This window comes from Pieris napi, chromosome 19 (genome assembly GCF_905475465.1).
Source record: "Pieris napi chromosome 19, ilPieNapi1.2, whole genome shotgun sequence".
Taxonomy (NCBI): domain Eukaryota; kingdom Metazoa; phylum Arthropoda; class Insecta; order Lepidoptera; family Pieridae; genus Pieris; species Pieris napi.
The window spans coordinates 11,300,063-11,318,521 of NC_062252.1; the positions used below are offsets into that span (position 1 = coordinate 11,300,063).

The 18,459-nt window shown below is 34.9% G+C and overlaps 1 protein-coding gene across 3 annotated transcripts in view; it reads left to right on the forward strand.

The window, feature by feature from the left end:
* The window catches only part of LOC125059303 (golgin subfamily A member 4), a 63,690-nt gene extending 46,578 nt beyond the window's left edge, over nucleotides 1-17,112 (forward strand). For 2 of the 3 annotated variants that reach the window (XM_047663676.1, XM_047663677.1), the window contains exons 16-21: nucleotides 1,027-1,144; nucleotides 1,606-1,797; nucleotides 11,851-11,959; nucleotides 12,124-12,224; nucleotides 13,754-13,915; nucleotides 14,258-17,112. In XM_047663676.1, the coding sequence (XP_047519632.1) occupies nucleotides 1,027-1,144; nucleotides 1,606-1,797; nucleotides 11,851-11,959; nucleotides 12,124-12,224; nucleotides 13,754-13,915; nucleotides 14,258-14,353 (778 nt within the window). In that variant the 3' untranslated portion in view covers nucleotides 14,354-17,112. The remainder of the gene's footprint in view (nucleotides 1-1,026; nucleotides 1,145-1,605; nucleotides 1,798-11,850; nucleotides 11,960-12,123; nucleotides 12,225-13,753; nucleotides 13,916-14,257) is intronic. The other variant, XR_007118635.1, reaches the window with a different exon arrangement.
* The last annotated feature ends 1,347 nt before the right edge of the window (nucleotides 17,113-18,459 follow it).

An 18,459-nucleotide genomic window follows, 5' to 3' on the forward strand; every position in this document is an offset into this window, starting at 1 on the left:
TAAGATGTTATAATTAAAAGATTCAATTATAAACAAAGACAAAATCATCAAAGACAAACTATCCGGGCACCCCTTCCCGGGCAAATCCGAATGAAAAGCAAACACGCAGCTTGTTGGTACGATGCAAACACAACACTGGCTGTTGTTGTAAATCGTTGCTTGCTTTTCCGCCACTTTGCGTTTTTTTAATGAGATTATAAATCCCATTTTCATAGAGGCATATCATGTTTACCTATGTAGGTAATTAAAATTATACCTATATAGTAGGTATGTTTGGTAGAATTTTCGGTGTCAATGGATTTAAAATAAATTGGTTGACTGTAAGAGTCGGTGTACGGACGATAATTTACGTCATAAGAAAACATTGATGAATAATTGGATTATTTTATGAATTGCATTGAAATATTATCATTATTTTGTGTAATACAAAGAAGGAGTTAATTGATTTAATTTATTTCGATATATTAACAAATACATATTTGCATTCGCTGATTAAAATGTTTTTTTTACTTAGATTATAATTACAAGTAAAAATGTGCTATTAACAACTTAAGATAGGTACAAGCTAAACGCTTACGCAGATCGTGCCTCTCTATAGCTTGTTCCGCGCTCTCGCTTGCAAGCTCGGATCAGGCGGAACGTGACAATGAGTCATGTTACGCTCGACTCAGGCGGAATGGTCATGTTTTTTTTGCGGCGTTCATCGATTCATAAGTCATTATCACGTCAAAAAATTAATTACATTAATTGACAAGTTAACAAGTAAGTATTTTTTAGGATTTTACATATGGACTGGCGGTATTATAAGTAAGTATTTTTTAGGATTTTACATAGGTACATGTGGACTGGCGATTAAAAAGAGTGGCGGAGAGTTTATTGCCAGTTCTTCTCTTCCGTGCTACGCCCTTGATTTGAGAACTGGCAGTAAATGTAAAATGCTTCTAAATGCTTCCTTTTTGACGTTTATGAATAAATGCTTTTGACTTTTGTCAATTGCAATTTGTTTTATGTGCCTTATTGTTTCAGCTACCTATGTCTCAGTGGGTGCCTCGACCGAGCTGATATGTCAGCAGAGGCTCGCGAGAGTATTCAAACCTTGCTGACCGTTTGCGCTGACTTGTCACATCCATGCTCTGTCGATACTGTGAGTATATCCAAATTTAGCTGTTTTTTAACTTGATTTAGTTTGGTTAGATAAGTTTTTTAGTCCTGTTATTTTAATTTTTTTACTATTTACTCCATGATTTAGGCAGTTGGTCTATTTAGCCATATTTATGTAATTATAAATATTCCGATAAAGGGCAATATATTGCTATTTACTACATTTTACAAAGTATTTATTTATTTGCTAATCTTTTCCAAAATATAAGACAATTATGGTAAACATAAATGTTAAATTAAAAATAAAAACACAACAAAAACACTTCCAGTTTTAAGTTTTACTAGAAATTTTTGGAAAAAAAGATTAGCCAAACAGGAATGATATAGATAATAGGCACTTTTTTAAAACTTAAACATTTCAAATATCAACACTAATTAATAATAGTCGATCTCCGTCTCTGCGATCTTTGTGTTTGTAGGCTTTATTCTTATTTGTACTTTTAGGGCAACGACCGAGCTACAGCCAGACAAGCCATGAAAACTGCTCTCGGCACAGGGTTATGCGGCTCCAGAGCCGAATTCTGCGTTTTATTCGCGAAGGGTGCGTCCTTAGAGCAATGTGGAGGCTTCGTTCGAGCGGCTCGGACTGCTCATCTGCTACGGGCATTGGCCGAAATGGACCATTCAATAGTTCAAGTAAGTTTTATATTTTTTAGTATCATCAACATCCCAAGCGCAGACGGTAAAGATCTATTGGTGTAACCCCTTTCATGGCACTCCATGGTGTTGGTGACTGAACAGTCCAATGAGCAGAAGGAGAGAATGAAAACCCTAACGATTTGCAGGTGACGGAGAGTTGCCAGTTCTTCTACGTGCTTGATTTGAGAGCAGTAAATGTAAAATGGACCCATGGTTTTAAAAATGAATGTAAAAATGAAAAAAGAATCATAAAAACGCCAACCCAACTTCTCAAAAATACTTCGAAAATGAGAGAAATCAGCAAACAGACTGAGGTGGGAGAAACTGTTACTGTAGAGTGTAGTTTGCGATTTCTCGTATCTCAAATCTTGCTCATCACAAAGCAAAATATGGCTCGTGTCTCAAAACACTCGTATATCGAGGTACCACTGTATTCGTACATTATTACTGCTAATCATATTCGTAGCTAAACAAATCAGCGTCAAAAGTATTTTCCTACTAACAAAAAAAGCACGTAAATTGTATGCATTCAAGCATTTTTTGTTTGGTCATTACTCCCCACAGTAGCGACGTATTCCATGCGCAATGTATTTGCACAGGCTCCTAATTAACGGGAGTATCACTGTGTGTACTCTGCAAACAGCGCTCGGCAAATGTCGGCTATTGACAGTCTAAGGGGAAAGTACTTGAAGATACGTCATTGTAGCGTTTTTAAATTGATCCTAGTGCTTGGACATGCGTTGCCAGTTCTTGTTTGAAGAAATTAAAACGGACTGAGTTTCTTGGCTTGTTCTCCTAATACCAGAGTTTTCTTAAACATGTCTAAGGTCTATATGAATTCGTAATACATAATTTAGGTAGGAAAAGAACATTGTACAAGAACTAGCGACTTTGGCTATTACTATTTAATTTCACACATAAGCAAAATTAAGAATTATTTTACGTTATCCATACTTATCTATTCGTGATAAAGGTTCGTAGGATATACCTAGGAAAATCCTACGAACCTTAGGTTCGAACCCCGGCTGTGTACCAATGAACTTTCTTTCTATACGCTCATTTAACATTCGCTCGAACGGTAAAGGAAAACATCGTGAGGAAACCGACTAGACCTAAAATGTCGACGGCGTGTGTCGGGGACAGGTGGCTCATCACCTACTTGCCTATTAGATTGAAAAATGATTATGAAATAGGATCAGAAATCTGAAGGCCAGACCTGTAAGAGGTTGTAGCGCCACTGATTTATTTTATTTTATTTAGTATAACTTGCATCCAATATTACTAATTAACAAGGTTTAAAATGAGTTTGAATTAGTTTTCTTATCGGAAATTTATCAGACTTTGGGATATGTACATTACAGTATATTATCTGGTTTATCAAGATTACATCGGTACTATAAGAAAATCAAGTAAAATACTTTTACAAATCCTGAATACATTTGAGTCTCGGCAAATAGTGTTTCCGCTCGAGAGTCGGACTAATGTATGCTGAGACTTCGCAAACTATTGTCCCGTATGTAATGCACACCGCAGTATGGCGCCACACGCATTACTTCTGGCATGCTTGGAATGTCTAACTAACTTATAAGTGTGTTTCTTACGTCAAATCAGCTAAGTCAATGGGTTGATGAGGTTCCGTGGTCCGAGTAAAAGGTAGTGGCACGGTAGAATCAACGCAGGTAAGTTTCGAATTAAAATTTAAAAAGGCCACACAAAGACTTATGTTGGTAGATGTTCTTGGTTTGGGAATTACACATTAATTTGAATAGTGCGATTACTCGATTACCGGATCATCTCGACGCTCAGTTGTGGAAGGACGGACGTCGTTGAAGCGTGTTAACGAATTCGAATTCCTTCCTAAAAATTGGTACGAAAACGGTAAAGAAATTCGAACCGTAATAATGCTAAACTTCATGGAAAGTGAAGGTAGTACTTGGTGACAATTAAAAGAGTCACAAAAGCTACCCTGTGAAATAAGTAATGCTCAAATAGAGCATTACTTATTAACAGTATACCATTATGAGCTAGCGCTCAATGGTATACTGTTAAATGTTCGCATCGAATTTTATACGATTATAGAAGTCTGTGATAAGTCCTTTAGCAAAATGTACTGAAATCTCTATGAGTAGAGAAAATCAAGACATATCTTAAATTGAATATCAATTTATTAAAAGGAACTCAAGCAGTTGCAAAATGAAAGCTTCAGTAGCATTTTCTTATTAAAGGTGAAGTAATCGGAAAAGCAAAGAGCTGAAGCAAACTACGAGGTCAATTTAAAATCGCTGCCAGACAACGAGCCAATTTATTATCCGCCCTCGCGATAGTGATGGTTTATATTTATCGATATTTTCAAATAAATTTTATTGTATGCTTAAAGGATTGGTGGTGAGGATGAGAGACAAATGGAAAAAATTGGTTTTATTAAACATAATGACATGGACTTAATGTAATCCTCATTATGTAGTACTCAAATACAGGCACAATTTATTTTTATTTATTTAATTGTTGTTATTTTTTATATAAAATATAGTAAAAAAGATTGTAGGTGGGACAGGCACCCAATCTGAGAAAATTCTTTGTATTGGATAATCATCACCTGTTATTAGCATATTCAGGTAATCCTTTTAATTACAGGATAAAAAATAGGTAAAATATTTATTTCATTCAATCAAAGATCCGTTGTGTTTTTCTAGAATTAAAAAATGTCGTCTCTTTTTGTTCGTATAAAAAACAAAAATATCGATATATTGTCCAACCTTATGACTGAAAATTGTTTGCACATCGAGATACATTGATTCTGTAAGATTCTGTTTGCGGAGATCTCCTGCCTTCGTACGTCCTAATTGACTTAGCGTACATATTAGGTAACCCTTCTCTTATACAATATTTCAGATGTGCATTCTTTATATTTCCTATCTTCGTCAACCCGGGGTTAGAGGCTACGGGACCGACGATTACGCATTGTTTCATAAGATTTTTACACAATATTGAGTCTACTTTCTTTCGAGTATTCGTATTAATTGGTATTCTTTTTAAAATCAAAATTGCTTTTATTTTATAATTTTTAATTTGAATTCTTTTCTCCCCCATTTAGTATGAAGTACTACTCTCTTGGGCACACGCGACCATAAAAGAAAGTTTCAGTTTGCCAGCACGAGCCCATGTATCCTCCACGGTACGAACTTTTTTCGACCGCATACGCACATGTCGAAGTCGTTTCCCGCGTGATTGTGACAGATGTCAATGAGCTGTCACGGGATGTCACAGTGACATTACACCGCGCCGTTTTGGGGTCATAGATATAATGGCGACACGCGACTTTAATAATTTTCGGTTAATTTTCGTTCGATTTGATATCATATCGATAATTATGGGAAAGGGTATTTGGAGTGTGCTGTCATTCATCAATATTAGTTCCTTTGTGTACAATTTATTGACAGTATTGCACATTTATTATGATCATCAATAAGAGAAGTAATTCAGCATATTTTGATATCAAAATTCTTCTTCAGTCTGTAATTATAAAAAGAAGCATCAAACGGGACCTAACATTTATAATGTAATTAGTTCTTTTAAACACGGTATGTGTTCTTCTAAAGACAGCCAACTAAAAGATAAATATTCGATTATAACTCCACAAGCCGGCCATAAAGCATCCCGCCCATAACAAAACAGTCAAGATTGCACAAACAAAGAGTCCTAATGGAAATAATAAAACTCAAACAAGAGCGCACTTGGACGCCTCCCGGGGGACTGCGAGTCTAAACTTTGATGTCTGAATACACCATGAATAATTGTGGGCCCGCGGGACACCGCTCCGATGTGGGCTAAATCCACTTTTGCTTTATAAAGACTCTATGGAAATTATTTGTGGACGAAATATTCTGTTAATAAATAAGGCTTTTATCTAATATAAAAAATATTGATCATTGCGTAGATGTTTAATTAAGACTGCGCAGTCGCAGTTAAAATTTTGCGTTTTAAATAAGTTTCAGTCTTGGATGTCAAGACAGAATACAGAATACCAATCCGTATCACCTCGACGTTCGTCGTTCCACAACTGAGCGTTTCTTAAGGCAGTTTATGCCGCGCACCACCTGTATGTGGAACCAGCTGCCCACTGAAGTATTTCCGAATCAATACGACTTAGAGTCCTTCAAGAAGCGTACCAATTCTTATAAGCCCGGCAACGCACTTGCAAGCCTCCTGGCAATGTGAGTGTCCATGGGCGGCTGTATCACTTAACATCAGATGAGGCCCGTTTGCCTCCTGTTACACTAAAAAAATAAAAATTTCACCAGTGCAGCATGAATAATGCCAATTCCCCGTGGGGCGTTACGTGAGCCCTTAATAGATAATAAACACGATTATAAGTTTATTAACCACCGCAGATGTACTGTTTTTGGGGGAATTGGCGGGTGATTGATGCGTTTGCGCTGTGGTCACAGAGTACCCAGCTGCTCCCAAATAATCGAAATTTGATATACTTAGCGTCAATTATTTTATGATTCTAGCTAGCAATATTCTCATTACTTTTTGTTCGTGTGTTTTTAAAGTATGAGATATTAACTGTCAATTAATTAATAAAAATATAATCTATAAATCATAGCTCACAAACATTTACCCTGTATAGAGTTCCGTAACCACTCAATGCCGATTAGTCCAGTCAAATTATGGCTAAAAACGGGTTAAATAAACATGAGCGAACACAGTTTGGGGATTTTAAGGATCGATAGGGGGGTGTATTCTGAGCATAAATTCCAATTTGAGGGGTTGTACTGAGGTCAGCTCAAGGTCATTTCGATGGAAACGCGTTTAACTGGATATCTCGAGAATGGTTAGTGTTAGGCGAAAAATTGTAGAGACCTTTTCTTTTCCAAACAAAATTTACTAACTTTTTTATGTGAAACTTTTTTTTATAACATTAATATTTTTCAAGATATTACTCCCGCAAGGCAAAAATTTTACTTTTTTTTCCATTTTTCGTCGTTTTCTCCCCAACCATTCAATTTTATTAAATTTTACCGATCATCGAAGTGTAGAACTTTTAATTATGAACAATTTTGTACTCAAACTTTTTTCCGTAATGCCAATACCTTCGGAGTTATAGATTACTTTACCGAGCGAAATCCGCGCCATTGTCGCAACCTGTATCCACAGATAAGTTTTTAGGCAACGAGAGCAATAAGACCAGATTCATCTCACTACTGAAAACGGTTCTCATCAAATCAGACATAGAGGTGGAGCAAGCCGTAGAGGATGCGGATGGTCTAATTATCAGTACGGCTAAGAGAATTTCGCAGGAGTATAGTGCTGTGGTTGTTATTGGTGAGGATGTGGATTTGCTGGTTTTGCTGACTGCAACAGCCGGCGCGTGCAACAACATTTACTTGAGAAAACCTGGCCGAGGCAAATCGACGGACGCTACACATAGCTCATACTGCCTCAAACCGATATATGGGCCGAATGCCGCAAAAACCTTTTATTTTTGCACGCGATTAGTGGTTGCGACACAACGTCGGCACCATTTAACCTAGGCAAGATGAAAACAATGACCGCGTTGAAAAATCTCCGGATTTGCTTTTGTTAAATGAAGTTTTTCTGCAAGACAAAGCAGATAAAACAACTATCGCTTCATACGGCGAACAATTCATTTTGAATTTGTATCGCAAGGCAGATGACACGAATTGTACCAATCTCAACGAGCTCCGATATAAGGGATATAAAAAAATGGCAGGCAGTGGGAGGGTTAAATTAGAATCCCTTCCTCCTACCTCTGATGCGGCATTTTTCCACTCGTTGAGGTGTTTCTACCAAGTTCAATACTGGCTGGAAAATTATCTGAAACCCGAGGAATGGGGCTGGCGTCGCACCCCCCGTTGATTGCAGCCGATAGCAATGTCATTGAAACCAGCTCCGGATAATTTACTGAGATCGATTGCGCGCAAATGCAAAACCAAATGCGGCAAAGCGTGCGGATGCAGAAAGGCCGGCCTCTTTTGGCACAATGTGTGAAACAGTTTTAATTGTTAATTTACTTCTTACCCAAATTAACCCAAATTAAATACCTAATTTTAAATAGTTTAATCGATTTACCTTTTTATATAGCGACAGTGGCGCGGATTTCGCTCGGTAAAGTAATCTATAACTCCGAAGGTATTGGCATTACGGAAAAAAGTTTGAGTACAAAATTGTTCATAATTAAAAGTTCTACACTTCGATGATCGGTAAAATTTAATAAAATTGAATGGTTGGGGAGAAAACGACGAAAAATGGAAAAAAAAGTAAAATTTTTGCCTTGCGGGAGTAATATCTTGAAAAATATTAATGTTATAAAAAAAAGTTTCAGATAAAAAAGTTAGTAAATTTTGTTTGGAAAAGAAAAGGTCTCTACATTTTTTCGCCTAACACTAACCATTCTCGAGATATCGAGTTAAACGCGATTCCATCGAAATGACCTTGAGCTGACCTCAGTACAACCCCTCAAATTGGAATTTATGCTCAGAATACACCCCCCTATCGATCCTCAAAATCCCCAAACTGTGTTCGCTCATGTTTATTTATTTCGTAATTTGACTGGAGTAGATATGCTTACACATTGTTGCATGTCTGTTTCATTGTTCCTTAGAAATAAAGGTCAGATTTATGTGCCTGACTTATGATCTTTACGTCTGACGTCGGTCTTACAATGTTATACTACATTGTGATAATTATTCGAAAGCAGGTTCTCAAATGAGACTTGGTTCAACTCACTGTTAATTATCGCAGTTTATCTTGGGGGCGACAAAATTAAAACTGATCAGGTAAAATGATTAGATTTCACATTTAAAAATTGTGAAAATTTGAGCCTAGTGGCTCCAGCGTGTGACTCTCAAAACCGAAGTCGTAGGTTCGATCCCCGGCTGTGCACCAATGGACTTTCATTCAATGTGCCCATTAAATATTCACTCGAACGGTGAAGGAAAACATCGTGACTTGCTTTAAGGTGGGAACTGACCAAAGTTACGATGTGTAATGTAGCATTTGCATCGAGCGTGTAACGCATCGAGCATGTTACGCTGTGTTTTAAAATCGGCGTAACATGCTCGTCAAACGTCTGTGCTCCGCTTTCGCCGCCAGTGTTCACGAGATGGCCGACAGCGAGGACGCGTTGGTATCTTTGATTCTACTTAATTATTGTTTCATCCAAATTAAGAAGAAGAAAAAACGTTACTGGACATTAAACTTATTTAAAAACAGAGGCGTATGTGGTGGTTTATCATTGATAGCAACTTTGAAAAACCAAATTATTACTGGACAGTATAAAAACTTTGTACGCATGTCTCCGATCGATTTTGAAGAACTGTTGAATTTATTTGCTCTGGATGAGCTGGGTTCCACAACACTTCCTCTTCTCTCGAGATTTTTCTTTGTCCGACTCCATGTGTGATTGATTGATTGATTGACGTGTGATTACTCGCTACGCGCGTGCGCTCGGGACGACTTTTGACAAAGAGCGTACTGACCGAACCGCGTAACACTCAAAGGATTCGCCAAAAAACCGACAGCCGGGTGGAGCACTCAAAGCGAGCAACGAGCCGCTCGTTGCTCGCTGGTTTCCCCGTAACACGACGTACTGACTGCACGAATCCTCGCTGTGTAACATTACATTACATGTTACATTACACCTCGTAACTTTGGTCAGTTCCCACCTTTAGACACAAATGTCGACGGCGTGTGTCAAGACAGGAGGCTGATCACCTACTTGCCTATTAGTCTAGTCGACAAGTTGAAAATGGTACAAAATAGAGATACTGCTCTTAAAATTATGTGCAATAGCTCATTGGATCCGGAATGACGTCTAGAAAAATGTGCCAAAAGCGTGTATTAGCACATAAAAAATTGCAAAAGTTATAAACAATTAAAGATGAAAAAAAATGGCATTTCGTTTTTTGCCAATATTTAATAAACTATTAATATTTAAGAAATTTCAAGACGGTAGTTCGAGAAAATTTCGTTAGTTAACAATTGTTTAACTTGTTGAAAAATTAATTTTAAGTAAAATTTCCAACGGGAATAAATTAATTATAGAGTACAAAACACACCATATTTTTTTCAAATTTAAAAGAAAATATTCAATACCTTAAATAAATTAATTAATGTGCCAGTCGCTTTTGACGCCACGCGCGAATCCTAAAAATGTCACGCGCAGACCTATTTTCAGCGTTAAATTAAAATTATAAATAATGGAGATAGAGTTCCGAGAGCTAAGAGTTTTTTATTGGAAATTTCCTCTTCTTTCAGAACCGTTTTTTGAAATTTCTTAAATATTAATAGTTTATTAAATATTGGCAAAAAACGAAATGCCATTTTTTTTTCATCTTTAATTGTTTTTAACTTTTGCAATTTTTTATGTGCTAATACACGCTTTTGGCACATTTGTCTAGACGTCATTCCGGATCCAATGTACTATCGCACATAATTTTAAGAGCAGTATCTCTATTTTGTACCATTTTCAACTTGTCGACTAGACTATATTAGATGACAAATGATCATGAAACAAATACAGAAATCTCTGGGCCAGAGCTAAAACGGTTATAGCGCCACTGATTTATTTATTTTAAATTTAACAATAATTTTGAATCTTGTAACTTTTACTAAATCTATGTTTAATTTTCCAACATAACAAGGGACCACTTCATTTATAGTAGTATGAAACAGATTTCTATTTCTGATGCAGGGTGTATTCTTCCTCAACAAAATCTGTACAAATCTTGTTGATAACAGTATCGCGTGATCCCGAGTGATGAGAGGTCGGAAGTGGTGGTACGTGCGCAGAATCCGGACACAGATTTGTGGGGAGACTCGGTCTGGTTACTTTGTTACAAATGAGGCTTTAGTTATGTTGGGAATCCTGCTATAAAAGATTTTACAAGGATACAAACTGACAGAGTTCAATATAAACTTGATTTTCGATTTAATTTATCCAGGATCTATTGTTCAAAGATTGGGTGAAAAAGCTTATTAAGAAGTATATTCTCTAATTGGTAGAAATTGCTATATCCTGTTGTTTTTGGGTTTTTATTTTGTGAAGATGACCATTTTTTTTTACAAAGAATCTGTTATTATTATTATCTTAACTGTATCTTCCTGGCGTGGCTTTTAATACATATACACTATACAGTGTAACCTCTTTATACCGAATTTCAAGGGACCGATCATGTTCTTTCGTTATAGGGACTGAATAGAGATAAAAGAAAACAAATTTAACCAATTAATAAGAAATAATTTCTAATTTTATGACTATCAAGTTTGTTTACGACTGATATTACATGATAGGTGACGGTGGTGCATTTAGTAACTGAGACCAAAATTTCGTACAGGCAATGTAATCAAAAAATAATGGCCCACGTGTTAATGCAATTAACAATAACATAGAGACGGCTGTATATGACCTCAGGTGTCTTTCTTAGGAATTTCGGCACCTCAAAAGTTTAGTTTTGTAAGCTGATTATAAAAACACTTAAGTATGTTGTTTATGTCTAAATATTAAAATATTACTTCGTTATAGAGAATGGCTGTTGCGTTTTAAAAAGTGATTTAATGTATGGTTTTGTGATAAACCAAACAAATGTAACTATATTTTCGTTATAGAGAATTTCTCGTTATAACGAACAACGTTGTAAAGAATTTACATTGTACAATAAAAAACTTGATTGTTAGTATAATAATACCTAATGTTTAAAGTAAACAAATAAATTTACTTGTATATTACCTTCTACCTCAGTCATAGGTTTTATTGTGTATTAAGTTTTTGTTCTTGGCCGAGGTCAAATAAGTTATTCGTCCCGAGTGGTCTCCAAATGTACTTACTATAACTAGTTTGCGTGACTAAACTTAGTTTCACTTCCTTGAGGGGTTGTCTTTGATTCTCATCCTATAATAGGTTGGTGTGTTTCAGTTACGAAGTAAGTTTCAATGAAAAACCGAACTAACAATTATGAGCTCATATGACCAGATGTGGGAACTGCTTTTGGAATGATGTGCTAAACAAGATGATTTCTCTTTTAGGAAGCCTTCGGTCAAGGCGGTTGGCCGATAGAGTTCCGGGCAGCAGTGGCAAGACTTCTGTCACAACATGCACCTAACGACAAAGAGGCTCCAAGAAAGACAACATTACGTAAGTACCAAGTTCTGTCATCCAATACGAGTATAAAAAGATTTTTCATATAAACATCATTCTGCTGTTATTTCTCCAGGATCGAATGACCTCTAAGAACTCTATTTCGACATTCGCAACGAACGAACTTAAATATAGTTTGATTATTTATAATTGTTATTCAGGTTTAAGCAGCGAAAAACTGGAGCAGAGCCTCTCAGAGACCATGGTTCTTGACCTGATTGTTCTCGTCGGATTTGTGGTTGTCAACAATCCTCAACTTCAGGTTTGTATTTTATTATAAATGCATCTTAATAATTAAACTAAGTCCATGATTAAAGTAACTCCTGTTCTCACTCAACGCTCTAGATCGTTTTTATTTTAGTACGGAAATGGGATAGTTGATAACGCCTCGTAGTATAGGCTAGGCTCTGGGTATATTATATATGTCTTTTAACGCATTATAGCGCAGAGGATTTGGTATATTCCCAACGAAACGTTATTAGTTTGTAGGAATCAATTACGTATTTCAAGTACACAATGTGAATAATAATGAATGGTAAATGCACCTGTGCAAGGCGGTCAGTTAGACCCGCATCTTTGCGTTACACTTGAATTAACTGAGGGTGAACAATATATGTTTAGATACAAATTAGATGAATAATTGATATGTATTACAGTCCGATATGATTGTAATTATTTGAAAGATACAGTTGTTAGGCTAATTTCGAATTGAAAATGAAATGATTTACTTAGCTAGTTAGACAAATGAAAAGTTTTTAGACACGCATTTGTTTTGGTACATATTACTTAAATACTTTATGCAGCAAAATTATAATAAAACTTCGTTTACAGAAATATTATAATTTTTTCAAAGTAAAAAAAGGATGTCTGTAAATTAGTAATATGTGTTTATTTATAAAAATATTTCCCAAACTTTTACGGAATTACTGTTAAAATTCGTAAAGTAAGAAACGTCTTTTAATTAAGCACAGACCGGAAATTAAAATTTTGTTTTGTAATTTTTGAATTCTAAAAGCCTTTTTCACTGAAATAATTAGCAATAAATAACCTAAAGCAAATTGGCCCGCATTGCAGACTACTTTCCCACGGTCACAGGTGCCGGCGTCACTCAAGGAAGCGCATTAGGCCCTGTGCTGTTACTCCATTACGTTGACCATTACTATGAATAATTTATTAGTTTTCTTTCGCCTTAATAATCAACTTGTGTCCCCGACCAGATGGGCCTTGTTTATGATAACGTTTAAAATTTCATGTCGGGAGTGTAATGTACAATGTTTTTGATTAGATAATGTCTTGGGGTAGACTGTATTAGTTTTCCGACGCAGGTGTTAGCGTTTGCTCAACTTTCTTTAAATTTTCATGTTCTCATAATGCATTTCTTTACGATTAATAGGTACTCGTACTAAAATATATTTTAATTTAAAAAAATGTCATTTATAAGAGCATTTTTATAGCTATCATTAAGTTGATAATTAAAATGGTTCCTTTTAACATTTTACTCAATATAGTTATTTAATGTATATTTTTACTTAAATGCATTTTATTGACAATCAACGTTTTTAAGGTTTCACATTCACGAAACAAGAATTACGTGAAAATGGACCGGATATGTTTTATTTAAATATTCTATTTGCTTAAAATGTGTGCATAATATAAAAACACATTAATTATTATATATCGTAAGTACTTTAACGAAGAGATGACTACGAGTAGAGTTAGGTTAGATGTGACTTGATATCAAGAAACAAGAAATATCTCGTTCTAAAAACGTTCTCTTTATTATAAAAACAGGAGGCAATCTGCGAAGGTTGGAGCGTAGTAAAAACACTGTGTACCTTACCGGCTAATTGGCTGGTGTCGCAGACTCGCAGTCGCGCCTTGTTACCAACTCTTTGTGCGTTGGCTGAGTATCCTGCCTGCGCTGCTGCTATATCAGCTGAATTGAGTATGACGGTAAGTTCTCTATAAGCTTTCATATATTAAATTACCAACTTTCAATTTATAATTGGGAATGACTTGGCACTTGCCTCATTGTATGTTGTGCAACATATTTTTTATTTGCACCATTTTTTACTAGTCAAATTAACATTGAGCCTGAGAGCGCCATTGCGAAACTTAGATGCTTTAGCATCGAAATTCTAATATATAAAGGCTTTGAATAAATTTGACCGTCCGTCCGTCTATCTGTAGCCACAAGAGTGATTAGGAAATAGTTCCTTATTACTCTAGTTTTAATTGAACGTAATATTTACACAAAAATACTGAACTATTTTACAAAATATTTTTTTTGCGTAGATGCTAGAAGAATTCCTGAACAGTCCCGAGTCGCAAAATCTTAAACTCGTTCAAGTGATCAAACTAGGAAGGGCCAGGAAACACGGCAAGAAATAAGTCGTCAATTGCGTCAAAGGTTTTAGTTAAAAATCTTCAAATTATTAACTATGTTTAAGGAATGCATTATGACATATTTCAACTATGATACTACAACTTCACTTATAACATCCATACTATCAGATGCGAAAGTAAGCTTGTTTGCCCTTTACGTCGCAACCGTTGAAATCCACGTATTTTCGCATTGATAGTAAGAGTCGGAAAGTGTGTCTCAGTCTTTGAAAGCAAATAACATTATGTTTATGCGAATGACTAATAGACCCACAAATTGCTGATAAAAGCAAGATGAAGCAAAGTTGAAATGTCCTGGATTCTTTCGTTCGTTGAAAATCCATCGGAGTGAATCTGGAGTGAATATGATCTGTCTGAAATAAATAGAGAATATTGTGTTTATAATAGTTAAAGATCTTAAAAATTTACGACTTAATAAGGTCAAACACGAAAATAGTTATTCTATTATATTCTTGCAGTTATATTTGTTTATTTATAATATTTATTGTTTCTTCAATTGGATGTTTTGTAATTACCTAGTCTGCGTCCTTCGTGACTTAAAATGTATATTTATTTTATTGTTTAATTTATTTGTTTTATGTAAATAATTCGTTACTTATTTTATTTCATTTTTATATTTAAATTGTTTATTTAAGCCGATCCCAACTTGTTGTTCGGCTTTTTAGTTTCACTTAAATTTAGATGTAATGTAATTGTCTAAAAATATAACGAAAACCTCGTAACTACAGCATAAAAATCTATTTTTCCAAAAATTTACTTCAGACCGATGTTCCATAAATTGTCTATTTTATAACTGTGTACTGACCTTCCTCTTTTATTCGGAAATATATTCTATTGTAACGGGGTTTTAGTTATATATTATTGTCTTTAGACCCGAGTCTGCGATTTGCAATTCCCAGTATGCTGTTTTCACCTTTCGTGTTGATTTAATTGAAAATCCATCCAGTACTAAATTTATTCTTCTTTAGTCGCGTTCTTCATTACTGAAGGTCGTGTTGGTGTTGCATATCTTTCTATTCCCCAAGGATACTAGGGGAGGAATAAAATTTCTAGTATAATGCTTTGAAATTATGGAAAATACTAAAATAAAAAGAATGGCGGTGATTGCCTTTTACTTGAGTTGTAAGTCCACCGCGACTAGCGGCCCTTATAAAACAAAAGAGAAAGCCTGCGTTTACACACACAAGACGAAGACGTGATACTCATAAGACATCGTACCTCATATTCTGATACTGATTCGTAGTACCTCTACAAAATTAACAATGAATTGTGGCATCAAATGTAAATTAACGACTCTCTTTTTTTTCTCTTGAATCAATATTCGTATTGAAAACGCAGACTGGGGTTAATGTTAGGAGTATCTACCGTGTCGATGTTACTACTGTAGTGATTGTGAATCTGTACACTTTTTGATGTCGCTATACATATTTTTCTATGGATGTAGCGTTATATAACCTCTATATCGTAAACCTGTTGAATGTGAAATCCGTTTAGATTCTTCGTATACTTTCTGAATTGTACTGTCTTAAATCTTGGCAGGTTTGAGTCTTACCCCGTACACGTATCTTTTTGTTTTTCCGCTTTGATGAAAAGGCCTGCAACGCACTCGCGTACCCTCAAACATAGGGCTGACCATGGGCTTACATATCACACATATCACGGTATCTCTTAACATCAGATGAGCCTCCTGTCCATTAACCCTCGTTCTTTAAAGAGATTAGCTGAAGTAGTATGATTTAGGTTTTATGTACTTGGCGTCATGATTGATTACCATTTGCATGTGTGATTATAAATGAGATTTTAACATACCTATGTATTTATTATAACTGCATTTAAACCATTTGTCACTCCGACAGCAAGATTTAAGACGTTCGCACAATTATAAACTAATTAATGTCTAGCGATTGCTTATTCCACTTTTGTTTTTCCTTATGGCTGAAGTTTTGAGAGGGTAAAATGCATGTGTAGGATTTAATGATTAAAATTTAAAAAAATAATAATTTTAATGGATTTAATAGTTTAATATATTAAACCACAATCATATTGAGTTTGACTTTTAATATATGAAGTAGCCAAAAGTTGTTTAGTACGGGTTTAAATGTACTTTTGCACAGCTAAAACATGCGCTAAATTGAAAGGTAGAGACTATTAAGTCCATAAAAATCAACGGATTCATGGATTACGAAATTTGAAAGTAGGTGTGCTAAAAGTGTGCCTTGAAGGACACCAGTAACAAGATGCATGTTTAAAATTAACATTAAAGTTAATACAGGAATGCTGTGATAAGATTCGTCTTTATAATATTCGGCCAAGGTAAATTTTTTATAGTAAAATTAAAAAAGGGAAGTAGGTTTTTCGGATTTGATGTTGTACTCGGCTAAATGCTGTTATCTGATCTAATTGTTTGCTATTATTATAACTTTCTTTTGTGATGTATGCCAATTTAAACTACACTGTGATTTATATTTATTCGTTTATAACTGCCGAAATAATGGAACAATTTTATAAGGTCTGTAACTTTTGATTTTAAAATCCTAGCCTCTTCGACAAGATCTCGTTGGCAGCTTCTCATAAGTGACAGACCTCATATTATTGGACCGAACTATATTTTTTATGTTTAGTGATAGTTATGGCGGATTCGTCAAATGTATTCAATCTGTGATTATTTTTCGTTTAGCGTAATGTCTGTCGCGTGTAACAATTCCTTGTCTAATTTATGTAAGTAAATAAATATTTGTGTAACTACTTTTGATTTGTTTTATTCTTTCTTTAACCCAAAGAGATCTATACACATGGGAACATATTATGAAAAGGGCCTACATATCTCTGTAAAAAGTCAATTTTATTGTATCGTTAACCTATAGTTACATACAACCATAATTACATAACTGATTTAAAAAAACAAGTTTTTTTTAGCAGCACTATATTTACAACAAACGCACTGCGAAATTGATGAATGCTTTAATTATGAATTAATCAAATACTACCTATTTCGGGTATATACTTTCAAAAATGATCTAAATCGAATTAAAAAATGTTACAAATGCGTTGTTATTTATAGTTAATAGATAAAGTGTGCTTGCTCTACTTATAGGATCGAGCCCGGTTTGTGTACCAATAGATATTTGTATGTGCTCAACACTTGCTTGTACGGCGCAGAATAATATCGTTTGGGAAGCAGCATCACAAAAATCGTATGAAATATGTGACTTAACATACCTACCCATCATTCTTGATCTAGGATTCAAAGCGGTGTATCAACAGGTGATTTGAGTGTTAATAACTAAAATAGCTACTAATTATATTTACCGTGATGTATAAATAAAGCAAAAAAACACATATTTTCTAAGTTTTAACTCAGAAAATTAACACAACATTTAATAAGGCAACGCGGGAAGTATTTGCACATTAATATTATATTTAACAATACAAATGAATTATATCAACCGTGAATATCCATTATCGTTAAACACATTGTAAAAGACGCAATAAATAAACGGGATAGCGGAATGAAAATAAGATGAAAGTTTATACAAATCATTCTCATTCACAGATATATTTAGATTTTACAACTGTTTTAGTTTTATTGTTGCGAACGAAGAAGACGAACTGTTTCTTTAGTAACATACGTTCGTTTCAATTCAGGTAGACGCAGTTTTCAGCAGTTAGTGGATTAAGTTCCTGTGGTCTTCGTTCAAATACCGTGCACCTTAATGCGCACAGCGGTATTTTCTTAATAGGAATTAGGTTAAATGACATGCTAATGCCTCGTTTAAAATAATGCTGTGTGTAGAAACTAAATGTCTGTCCCGGTTTCGCACGGTTGGACTTTGGTCTTTTAAATTTTTTTGTATATAAAAATAGCCTAGGTATTATGATGAAATTCGGTCCAGTTTTTTAATTTATTCGTTACAAACATACAAAAATATCTTCCCGCTTTATAATATTAGTAGTAAGTAGATAGACTAAATCAAAATGTCCTCTAGTAATTCGTGTCATAACTAAATTATACCCACTTACAAAGCGTAAGGAAGACACAATTATATGAAGAGAGCACCGCCTTTGATCGTGACAAATTTACGTCTTGGCGCTAA